The sequence below is a fragment of the Acomys minous genome, assembly GCF_964271855.1.
Source record: "Acomys minous genome assembly, chromosome: 1".
In the NCBI taxonomy this organism is placed as follows: domain Eukaryota; kingdom Metazoa; phylum Chordata; class Mammalia; order Rodentia; family Muridae; genus Acomys; species Acomys minous.
This window is the reverse complement of record NC_140483.1, coordinates 8791160-8803910: the sequence shown is the minus strand read 5'-3', so window position 1 is coordinate 8803910 and position 12751 is coordinate 8791160. Positions and strand designations below refer to the sequence as shown.

Sequence of the window (12751 nt, the reverse complement as noted above, 5' to 3'; positions counted from 1 at the left end):
ATTGCCACTGAAACATTAATGTAGCCTTTATGGGTTGAAAGCATCCGGTTCAATAGTTCAGTGTGTCCAGGAAGAGGCTGAACTGCCCCACTCCATTGCCAGTGATGAGATGCCTCTATTTTCCTGCCAGCCTTTGTCACTGAGGACTTGCTGTTAGAGTCACCCCTATAGATATGTCAAGTTGCAACAAAGGTTGCCTGACCAAGGCTGCACTTTCTCAGGGTAAGTCCTAACGTTGTTCAGTAATGCACTAATTATGAAAACAACGGTCAGCAACACAGTGTGTGAGAATAACTTAGCCTTGGTTTCCAAACAGAGTGGCTTTCAAATCCTATACCAGTGCTAGGGAGGCACTACCCACCTGTCACACAAGCACTGGGAGGCCGAGACAGTAATGAGATCCCAACTCACAAACCAGAAAAAAATGGAAAAAAGAAAATCAAAACTCACACCAGAACTGTCTCATAGAATAGAACTCAACTCAGAATACAAAAATTAAAACATTTTAGTAACCACATAAAATAATTTTTTAAAAGGTGTGGTTAAAATAAAGCATTTTAACAACATGCTTTATTTAAACTCATACATATGCAAGAACATTTAGCGATATAATAGATATTTAAAAATACTATTATATTGAGACAGTTTAAGTTTCGCATGTGTTTGTATCTAAGTCTTTAAAATTTTATTGGGCAGTTTATGCCTATAGCCTGCTCAGGCCAGATTGTCTATAATAATTTTCCATGTATAACATTTGGGTGATACTGTTCTACATCCTTCTTCACAAGGGGAAGGGATCAATCCACTATGAGTCTCCACTCACGCCCCATAACATAGGGTTATATGAAATACACTTAGGGACTATAGCGATCGCTTCATGGTTAAGAACGCATACTGCCCTTGTAGAGGACACTAATTCCCGTGGTATTTCAGTTCCAGGAGGGACAACACCTTCTTCTAGCTTCTGCAAGCACTTCATTCTCATGTGTACATACTCATACACACACACACACACACACACACACACACACACACACACACACACTTAAAAATAAAATAAATCTTAAAAAAATACATCTACATCAAAGGTTGTGAGAACAAGTCAGCTGGTTGTTACTAGTAACACAGTTACTATTGCCGTGTGATGAAGGTGATTCCACTAGCTAATTTTCAGTAGTCTTGGGGCTGTTGTGTCGTCAGGTTAGCCTACAGAACTTTGAAATGTCCTGAGGAATGGCCGACAGCTTGATCCGTTTGAGAAATATAGATCTAGAGAGTTCTATGAATTTAGTACCAAGCTGGAGATGTGTGGCTCCAAGATTCCATCCGGAAGTGAAGAGTTCATTTCTTCGAGGACTGCCATGACCCCAGCACAGATCAGGCACAAGAAGAATATCCTAATGGCTGCTCAATGATGAGTCAAAACAGCTCAGGGTTTCCTGTCATGGCTATTCACCACAAGTAGGCAGACACGCTGGTCAGATATTCTAGGAAGGTAAAGAAATAGCTGGAGGTGTGGCTCAGTCATGCTGTGTTAGATTAGTGTAGAGTCCCCAGCCCCACCATCTGGGAGGGGGCGGATGGGGGAGAGACACAGGAAGTAAGGGAGTGGATGGGACATTTTCTCATGCTTGTTGACTCTCACCCATCAGTCGTGATATGAACTGGCATGGGTAAGAGACTTCGGTTGGCTCACTCTGCACAGAGCTCTGGACTCAGGTTAGGGTGGACCACTTCCTCCATTTGAGAACAAACGAGATGTGGTGGCGGAAACAGGTAACAAGAGAGCAGAAAAGGAACCCATTCTCTAGTCCACTCCCATGCTCATACTGACGGCTTGTTTCTGTGACCTGGGGACAACAGAGTGGGCACAAACTAAGCCCTTGCATTAGAAAAGGCAAGACAACTAGACTGAGTCACATGTACTTTCCCATTAGTTCTATTTATTAAGAGGCTGGCAACTGGCTTGAGAAGTGGGGTCCTGTTAAGTATGAGAGAATGGTGTGTGTGTGTGTGTGTGTGTGTGTGTGTGTGTGTGTGTGTGTCTGTCTGTCTGTCTGTCTGTCTGTCTGTCTGTCTATGCATAGCACTATGGGTAAAACTAAGACGGCAGTAACTTCTCTCAAGCACCGACCCCAAAGTGCACATGGCTGTTGTTATATCTGGCTGGCTCAGTAACTATCCAAGTTATGGGGCGACAGGGGATCCTGTCTAGACCAGTTCTTTTGGCTCTGGGATTGGCAGAACATAGAACCAGAAAGCCAGATCATGGCCCAAATATCTCTGCGTATTTTTTTTTTCTGGTAGACAGTCAAGCTGGGTGGAAACTAAATCCAAAACAATTACCAAATAGTAATAAATGAGAAATAAAAGACAGCCCAGCCTCTCCTGGTTCTCGATTGCTATGTTGGCTCGGAAGCCACAGCAGTATGTTTCTAAAGTGAACAGCTGTGTGACAAAGGCACCATAGACAGCTTTAAGCACAGCTTTTCCAGTGTGCCAGTCACCTTACTACACATCACACGTTGTTTCCTAGTCTCAAACAGGATTCTTTGACAGGAATAACACAGCCACATATAACTGAAATAATTTATTTACCGCTAGAGCACCACAAAACCCAGACATACATTGTGTTAAAATACAGCATAATTGGTCATCAAAACACATAACAGCTGTTCTTATATTCCATTCTTTGAAATCCATGCCAACCATAAAATGGTACTGCTGTTTAACACGTACAATCTGCTGCCCCGCCCATATGCTAACTCACCCCCTCCCTACTATCACCCTTCCCACGACAATATTTACTAATGGGAAATAAAGACCTGTAGAACCCACAGACTTATGGGAAGGGGGGGGGGGAGGGCGGAGGCCAAGAAACCTTAAAATAGAAGTCAGTGCATTCAGAAGGAGAGCAAAATCATACTGAACAAAAATGTCATTTTTATCCGAGAGGGAAATATCTGTAGAAATAGGGGGGTGAGTGGGTGGGGAGAGTGTGACACAGAGATAACACGACAGTGGTAGGGGAAGGAAACGGAGCCTCGGGCGCATCTGGGACCGCGCTGTACCCCGACACAAGGGTCATTCCCCAAAGCTCGCTCTACCTTCTGGCTTGCAAATCCCATGCCTCGTCTTAGTGAATTTCGAGGAAAGCTCCCCCAAATAAGCATAGCGTATCAGAAACATTCCCTTTGTAGTCACACCTCGCCATGGCCCCTTTGCATACGACCACAAATATCCCAGCATTCCACGGGCTAGTTTGTATTTTGAAGCTGAATGAGTGACAAGGCTACGCACCCCGAAAAGCCCACCATCAGGCCCCACCTTTGAAAGACCAGACAACATATTCCTCTGAGCCCAGCGAGAGCCAGCCTCAGCTGCAGAACATCCACACTCAGGTGGAAGGAACAATATTTTGACAAGGGAAAATTTGGTTTGTGATTTTTTTCCCCAGCCTTCGGAGAATGTCTTTCAAAACCTGAACTTCAGCGAAGTCAATGAAATGATGAATGAAGTGACCACTGAAATGAGTGCTGGCCTGGACTTTTTCCCCGTCGAAAAACTCAACCAAACTGTGTGTTTTTCAATAATCTCCATGAACACCAAAAACCTGATTAAAGAAAAAGGTGCTTTCTTTGAATTGTCTGCTTCTTAACAGCTGTAAGATTCATAAATATATGAATTCAAGAAAGCTAAAGAAACAGTTCCCTCCCAGTCACCAAGATTCTGAGTTCAGATTCTTAAGCCTTCTCTAAAATCACACTTGTGCCCAGGTATCTGTGGTCACGCATCTTCCTTTTCCCAGGAGAAGCATTGCTTAACAGCCGGCCTGACTCATACCGACACACAGAATATAGAGAAAGGCTGTGGAACTCAAACATACCTTTTTGAGTTTTGTTTTTGTTTGTTTGCTTGTTTGTTTGTTTGTTTGTATTTTGAAAAATGGAAGGAAAGGGGGAAATTGGATGGGCCCAGGTAGCTTATGCCATTAAATGGATAGTACATAAAAGACAAGCAGAGAAGATATGATAAAAAAAAAATGAATTTGTAGTGCAAGTCAAAATCTAGGGGTTTTATTCAAAGGTACTGGCCAGCTAAAGGAAACAAACATACAATCTGAATGTTTATTAAAAAAAAAAAGTCCAAATTTAAGTTCAATCTAAATCATAATCACTATTACATAATATTAAAATTATGGTAAATCTACACATTACATGTAAAGTAGTTAATGTTTCGATTGAATAGTTTGGAAAAACAGATCTTCAGTGTGTTTTCAATTACGCTGGCTTCTAGACCCGTCTATTTTAATAATATCGATGTGATTACATATACCAAGACAAAAGAAAAACCTGTACTGCAGCTCTACAGCCATTTCACGGTCCAAGATCTGGCAATACACATCAAAACAGGTCAACATTTCACTGGCTTGCTTAAACTGGCAAAGAACCCTTTACGCTTAAAAGGAAAAGAACCAATCTTCCAGATTCCCACAGACTCCAGGTTTTCTTCGTTAACAGGCCTTTTCAGTGTGTGGCCGTCCGCGGAGCTTCCGCAGGCAGCTGGCGGCGCACTGCACGTGTTCTTGGGGCATTGATCTTTTTGCAGACTTGTTCGGTCATATAACGAACGACTCACAGGGGTTTCATCCAACATGACCTCCTTTTCTCCGGCTCGTTTGAGTTCAAATTCCTTAAGCCATCCATGAGTTTGTGGCAAAGTATTTGGTCTCCACTTATACACCTGTTTTGTTTTCCAAGGGCAATGAAAGGTTCGTTATATAGTTAAACACAATAAATAACCCACTGTTAGCTCAGAGGAAGGGACGGGAGGGTGCCCATTGCCAAGCAATAGAGAGGAGCCAGGAGAGGCATGGGGTGAAGTGTGGGATGGAAACAATACGTACAACTCCATTGAACGGATTTGCCTGTGTTGTTTTGTTTTTCTTTCACATAATTAACACTAACAAATTCTTCCAGTGTTTATTTTTTTCCTTAAAAAAAAAAAGATGTTTTCTTTTTGTGTCTCTCATGAAGTAGGTGAAATGCTGACTAAAGCCTTCCCATGTTTTTTGTTGATGCTACAATCTCAGATGCCAGTTTTAACAAACAGAACACAAGCTTGCAAAATGTTTGAACTAGTACCGCTTTTTCTCCACTTTTTTTTTTTAAAAAAACACTGATGAATCAAAACTCCCTCGTGTCACAAATGTCATCATCGTCATTGTCGTCGTCATGCGTCACTGTCACCGTGTTTTTCCTGCCGTGGCTTCTCCGAGGACCTTAGCTGCATTTACAAGACTTGACAATCATGTTGGAAAGTTGTTCGATCTTGGGTGTATTGCCGATGTAATAGAGGATGGTCAATGGTTCCAGATCCTGGGACACACAGCAAGGGGATGCCGAGGCTTCGGGATTTATGGTATTGTACAAGCTGAGGACCTGCATGACACAGCACAGAGAAACACACACAAGAAAGCGATGAGTGTTGTTTGCTTTTGTTTATGTACATACTTGCATGTATGTGCACCTGCAAGCAAGAGTCAGTAGTTGGCAGTGGACGTCTCCCTCAGTCTCTCTCCACTCCATTATTTATTTGTTTGTTTGTTCGTTTGTTTTAGGCAAGGTCTCTCACTGAACCTACATTTCCTTGATTTGGCTAGATGGTTTTTGTTAGCCAGCTCCAGGGATGTTTCTGTCTCTGCCCCTCGCGGCTCTGAAGTTACAGGCGTATGTCATGACATCTGGCTTTATATGTGGTTGACAGGGATTTGAACTCTGGTCCTCATGTTCAGAGCACTTTGCTCACTGAGCCACTACCCTAGCTCAGGGCCACCAAATATATAATCTTAGTTATTAGTTCTTTTCTTACCTCTAAATTGTGGTCAGATTGGCTTGTAACCATAGCAATGGCAAATTTAGACTTTTCCTACAGGTTGCTTTTTGTTCTTTGTGCTTATTAAACAAATATTTCCATGAAAAGTCAGATTGGACCAAATTGTTCAGTTGGCACATTTTCCTAATTTTCCCAATAAGTCTACTGGCCTTTGCTATACAAGGGCCCTAAGCCTGCATTTGGTTTTGTTTCTATATAAATTTGGAACCAAGGTTTCATGAATTCCCATTTCATTCCCACATTGATTAAAAGCTCCTTGGGCTCAGGGACTCTGCTCACTATGTTTATGCCTTGTAACTCTAGGAAGCCTTGTCTGGATAGTATACACCTCACATGCTAGGGTATGAAATGATACTGAGATTCTCTTAAGAGCTGCAATGTACCCTCAGGTGTAGAGAGGACATCTGCCTGGAGCAGGACATCTTCCTGTAAGTGTCGTCATGGGGCTAATGAAATGCCACTTTCATTTTTCACTTAAAAAAACAGTCCTTTTACTTGCCATGCCTTCGTAATTACAGTGATGCTAAGAGTGGAGAAAGCAACAGCATAAAAGCCACACACATTCTTTGTTTTGTTTCACTTTGAGACAAAGTCTTCCTTTGTAGCCTGCACTATATAATAGGTCAGCCTGGCCTTGAACTCATTATGTAGCCCAGGTTGGCCATAAAGTTAAAATCCTCCTGCCTTGGACTCTTCAGCTCTGGAGCTTCAGGTATGCACTAGCCCACGCAACTAGTTAATCTGTGGTCCCAATTGTTCACTTCCATACAGTTTGCTTAAAGCAATCATAGTGAGTGAGCCTCCATGTGAGCTAAATAGGGATGACCAAGACCTAAACAGTAAGTCCTACAATAGAAGAGAAGGCGCTCCTCACAGTTCTGCAGTGTTATCCCATTCTCCATCACAGAGGTGTGTGGCTTTTAGTAATGGAAGTATGTAGGTTACCCAGCGATGAGAGAGATATTTCCAAGGATGCCATTAATGTGTTAGTCAAACAAGTGACCTTTTCCTCGAGGTTCCCTGGGATGTTTTCAGCGAGGACAAGAGACCTGTTGAGTGCAGCAACACTGCCTACTTTATTAGGCTACCCCTGGCTTCTTGGGGAGCTGTCCAAACCACATATTTGTGACCATGACAGTTACTCTTCCTTCTCCTTGAAAAACAAGCAAGGTCTCAGCCTTCACATACTCCCTCTGTGTATCAGGGAGGAGAATTACGATTCCGCTTGGCAACCAGGCCCTGCCCATGTTACAGCTACCACTGCTACGGTCCAGATGAAGCAAGCTGGCCAGCAAGCTCAGACAAAGGGACAGGCATGAGCCAGCTTTCCTCACATGGCTAAGCACGTGGTCACTCCTGAGTGCCAAGCCTACAGGGGCACTGGGGAAATGACTGGAGGAGGGGAAGCCATCTTCATCCATTTCAATTCCAGTCCAGGCAGGCGCTTATACATAAACAGATTTCATATTTACTAACAAATAATTTTTCATAAACAGGAAGGAGCCATTTTTATAATACAGATTGTCTAAAATAATTGATAACAATAACCCCCACTCTTGAATTCAGCCAACTGTGATCTCTCTGGCAGCAGATTCGTTTTCCTACCCTGCAGTGAAGGCAAGGTTTCTAATGCCTCTTTAACGAGGAGATTTACAGAGGAATAAAGAACAGAACAGAAACTTCTGCTTGCAGCCACATTTCAGGAATTAAACCCAGAAAAATGGAGCGATGCAGACATGGTCAAAAAACAAACAGGGCTGTCGTCCAAGGTCTAGGTCATCACTGATTTGCCGTCATCTTGACAAGGTACCCACACATCTAAATTCTTCTAATTTTACTGTTTTTGTTATTGTTTGTTTGTTTGTTTTGTTTGAAAAGTTCTGTTTGAAGAAGACCATTTTTGAAGTCCTTCCCATCTTAAAAATCCTATACCAGGAGCCCCAGAGAGGAAGGCCAGGGAAGAATATATTAGTGCATAGAAAAGCTTGTGTTCATCTTGCCTGGGGACACATGGCATCCAATATTGGATCTTCTTTCTGAATTAGCCCTCTGTCCTCATTGAAGTAGCTTGATAAATAGCTATGTGTTCCCTTTGGGTGCTAGTCATAAAGATTTAGAGAGACACTTGTGGTAGTGCATGCCTGTAACCCCAATGCTTGGGAGACAGAAACAGGAGGATGCCCATAAACTTAATGCCAGCAGGTGTATATGGAGAGTTCCAGGACAGCCAGGGCTACATAATAAGATCCCGTGTCACAAAGAAGCAAGCAACAACAACAAAAGACATTTTAGAGATACTCATCTTAAATATATAGCTTGTATTTTACAACAACTATAGAGTTTTGCATCAGCATCAGCATCAGCATCAGCATCAGCATCATCAGCATCAGCATCACTGGTGCTACTACCACTACTACCACTACTGCTACTACCACTACTACTGGCTGAGACAAGAGTAGGAGAGACAAACAATCCAGAGACTTACCCTGGTGTGTTGAGTGTCTGAACTCCACAGATATGGGCATGCCCCAGCACAGAAGTTGGCATTGTACCCTTTCGGTTCATGGATCCATTTCCATCCAAGATCCCTCTTGAAATCAATGTAAAGAGGGCGAAGGCAGCAATTATCTTGCACATTTCTGTTAAAAGAAAAGGCAGAGGGCATTTTGGAGTTGATGTCACATGCATCTCACCCTGAGTGAGAAAAATGACCCATTCACTTATTCCATTAACAGCAAGCACCAAGAGACTGGTTTCAAAGACCATCCATTACTAGATCAAGGAATGAAGCAAGAAATAAAGACTTGTTGCCACAATCACTGTCTCTAGTAACCAAAATATCCTTCCCTATTTGTGAACTATGACACAGTGAGCACTTCACAAAGAGGACCCTGCCCCAGACCCACAACTTCCCATAAAAGGGATCCTCCTGATACAAGAAACACAGAGTATCATGCATCTTTCCCTTCACAAAATCGTGTAAAAGTGATAAATTCTTGCAGGGTTCCCTCACTGGTAACAGACCCTGCAGCTCAAGGTATGGCCATCAGCCTTCTTGTGCTATTTCTATAACTCAGAAAGATATCCGACCCCCAGGGGGAGCTTCATAGCAATGACAGGTCTTATTGATCTAGTCAAAATCTCAAGGAAACTTGCATTTGCTTTGTGGGCAGAGAGCTATCAAAACTTATCAGAACCCAAGACTTGCAGAAAACACCCTAGGGGCTAATTTTCTCCCTTCACATCCTGTTCACTGCTAGAGAGCCAAGGACCATAGCACAGAAACCATTGTGGAAAGTCCTCAGGAAACCTCAACAATATGTTTGCCTAAACAAGACCTGAACAAGGAAAACCATCGCCAGGTGACATGCCAACACAGATGGGATGAATATCACAGGACCCTGCTCCCAGGTGAAGACCTACGGGCAATTATGATGGCTAAGAGATGGAGAATGAGACTTCCCCGGGGGTGCTCTCCTACTTGGCTGTCCAAAACAAAGTGGTCAGCCTTAACACATATATAGATAAGCAACACTAAACAGAGCCAGCAGGTTGAATTTATATATTTATCAGCACACACACACACACACACACACACATACACACACACACACACACACACACATTATATATGTAACAATAATAACTAAAGAAAAAGAGGGCATGAATTTGGGAGGGAGCATAGGACAAAAGGGAAGAATTGGATGGAGAAATCATGTACTATAATGATACTCTCATAAAATGTTAAATAAATTACAACTAGAAAGTGCTTGAGAAGATTGCTGTTATGAGACTGAAAAGCTTTACTGTCTTATATACCTGGCCTTGGTCAGTGACTTGAATTCAAGTGAGTGTATGGAAGAGAAAGCATAGGCAGGGCAGGTGCCAGCAGATGTAATCATTTGCTTTTCGTTTCACTTCTTTACCTAAAGCAATAGGCGGCATCCAAAGCACGCTTCTTCCGCCGGTTGGACTGTTGCGACTCCAGTCTGTAGGACGGCAACAGCATCAGCAGGAGGTGTGGGGTCTTCCCACTGCTTTTCTTCCTAGTGGACTTTATGGTTTTCTGATCCCCACTGGCATACATGGAGGTGCCATCGATACCTTGAAAAGATGCATTTGGTCAATAAACGTTTAGCTTTACTTTTTATCAACTATAAGCAGCAATATGTACATATAATATATTTTCCCCCTGCATATGGTCACAAACAGCAGTGATGACTACTGTAGCCACATTGACTGGCTCCCATCCTCTACAGAAACAGATAAGGCACAATGGGCCTCCTACAAGTGACAATGAACACATCTCAATAGGCCTCTTGTCCAAAGGCAGTTCTGTGTTGAAGGCAGGGCTGTTACTGGGAAAAGTCACTACACAAGAAGTCTTTGACCTATGGTCCAAGGGCAATCTAGGCAGTTTATTTTAGTCCATCCTCAGTGTGGGCTGTGTTCAAGCTCTCAGCAGCAGAACACACAGCCATAGAGCACGCCTTGTCGCCCGCTGGGTCCCTCTTTTCCTGAGACTGCTCAACTCACAAGACTTTCCTAATGAGCATAAACCGAGGCTTAGCTAAACGGCCATGAACTAGGTTCAAGTGAAACAGAAGTCACCCTTACCTAATGCTATTTTGGGAAGCTGCGCAGAAAGAGCTTTTTCATTTATTTTATGGCATCCTCAACACTTTTCTGATTCCATCTGAGATTTAGAAACTTGAGCTCCCCCAAGCATGCTCGGGAGACTGACAGTTTAAGTATTTAATCTCCACTCCAGAGAGTCGTGGCTGGGTTAGACACTGAAATAAACCTCCACACCTCTGGGAGTGTTTTTCCATGACCAAGGGCCACTGAGGAGTTCTGTAAGTGGATGGGGCTCCCAGGTGAGGGGATGAGTTAGGGGATGCAGGCCAATGATGCCACAGCAGCCTGTGGGCATAGACTTCCCCTCATCAACCGACAAGTCACCACCTAATGCGCCAAGTGACTTGAACCCCTAGCATCTTTTTTTTTTTCTTTACTCTGGATTTTGATGAATTCAACTTAAAGGTGAGCAGGGGAAATGAAGCCCTCATTCTGTGTATATTAGCTGCTTCAGAAATCTGGGAGGGAAGCCATTTGTAACAATGGGTGCAGGCTAGAGAAAGGCAGTGCGTCCCTACATGTGGAGGGCAAACTACAGATGCGGAGATGTGAGCCAATTCTTCTATTTGGTGAAATGTACTTGTTGATGCTCGGGGGACTGGAAATAGATTTCTTGACTCTTTGCTGTCTACATCAATAGCCTCCTCAGCAGACGGAAAGCTGAGAGCGAAGGGCTCTCTAGCCAGTTTTACCCCTAGGCAGGAAACAGTGAAAACCTGGGGTCTGCTCCCCTCTTCCAATCCTTTCCACTTAAAAGAGATTTTATTTTATTTTTAGTTATGCATGTGTGCCCTTGGGTACAGGTACCTGGGAGGCCGGAAGTCATCATCAGAATCTCCTGGAATAGGAGGCATAAGCAGCTGTGAGTACCCTGGGGTGGGTTCTGGGAACTGAACTTAAGGATCTTCAACACTGAGCCATCTCTCCAGGCCCACTTTCTTTCTCCTATCTCCGACTAAGCAAACCGTTGCCCAAGTAAGTGAAAGTCTCCCACAGATCACCAAACAATGCCACTTCCACATGCAAACTGACTTTACTGCACCTCGCCCGCCCCACACCCACCCCTGCCCCAAGGAGAACCTCTCAGCAAAAGCCAAGCTCCAGTTAGTTACCTGCAAATCTCGCCTCGAGCTCCTCACTTTTATTCGGGATGATGTAATTGTTAGATGGTACGAAGGTACAGCAGGGGCAGTGTAAACTTATTTTAAATCCCAGGTTCCTGTCTGGAAAACAGTAAAGCAAGGGAGTCATTTGTACTGCGTGTCTGTGTCGGCAGACAACTCACAAGCTGTTTGGGGCCACATCTAGGGAGAGAGAAAGAGGGCTCTCCCTAACCTTTGTGGTGAAGCCACTCGTGCACGGCGCCAGTCACATCGAAGGAGAGCCATTCACCCTCCGCTCTTGTTTTCACGACCTTGCTATCAATGTAGCGCTGGGTTGGAGATGTTAAGTCTTTGGACTTGAGGATCTAGAGAGGGGAAAGAGCAGGAGAAACCACTCAGCTGGATGCTGACGTAATAGCCAAACCCACGGCACTCACATCACTGTATGTCATTACTGACGCCGCCGGACTCCAAGTTTGTGTTCAAGCACTGTCATCCCAACAGTGTGGTCACAGGCATGAGGACACAGCACCAGATCATTTGCTCTGAAAAGGGTCACTGCTAAATCTGCTGTGTGTTCCGATAAAGATGACCGCAACCACAACGTCTGATGTCGAGAGAAAAGGGACAGTCATTATTTACTTTGCTGACAGACGCTCTGTAAGAATCCACCATAAATTTTATGCTGTGAAGTTTGCGGCTTTGTGGTTCTGTCTCCTTACTTCTTCAGTTTTGGGGTGTGGGAGATGACGGTGCACTGCAGGAGACCCACACCCTCCTCTCCAAGTGCCTGGATTATAAATCTTCTAATATAGAGAGAAAAGTCTTACCTTGTTTCCTAAATCTGCTGGTGTTAAAATATGTGCCCTGTTTTGGAAGTAACCCCCTAGCCAAGCTCTCAGTGTGATGGCTTGTGATTTACAATGAAATCCCGCATCCTGCCATCCTAGAAGGACTTTGGGCAGGAGCAGTCTGGCACAGTGAGCCAATGAAAGTCTAAAAATGGATCAGCCCAAACACCAAGACTTCAGGAAGCTATGGAAGGAGCTATGGCAGGATGCTCTTGGGTTTCAGTGGGAAGTGTACACTGGAGGTGGCTTCTACATGTCTGTTTA

At 43.8% G+C, this 12751-nt stretch overlaps 1 protein-coding gene across 2 annotated transcripts in view; it reads right to left on the bottom strand.

The window, feature by feature from the left end:
* Positions 1 to 4054: 4054 nt before the first annotated feature.
* The window catches only part of TGFB2 (transforming growth factor beta 2), an 81487-nt gene continuing 72790 nt past the window's right edge, over positions 4055 to 12751 (bottom strand). For both annotated transcript variants that reach the window (XM_084773630.1, XM_084773631.1), the window contains 5 exons: positions 11869 to 12001; positions 11646 to 11756; positions 9822 to 9999; positions 8381 to 8534; positions 4055 to 5441 (listed from right to left, as the gene is read on the bottom strand). In XM_084773630.1, the coding sequence (XP_084629756.1) occupies positions 5283 to 5441; positions 8381 to 8534; positions 9822 to 9999; positions 11646 to 11756; positions 11869 to 12001 (735 nt within the window). In that variant the 3' untranslated portion in view covers positions 4055 to 5282. The remainder of the gene's footprint in view (positions 5442 to 8380; positions 8535 to 9821; positions 10000 to 11645; positions 11757 to 11868; positions 12002 to 12751) is intronic.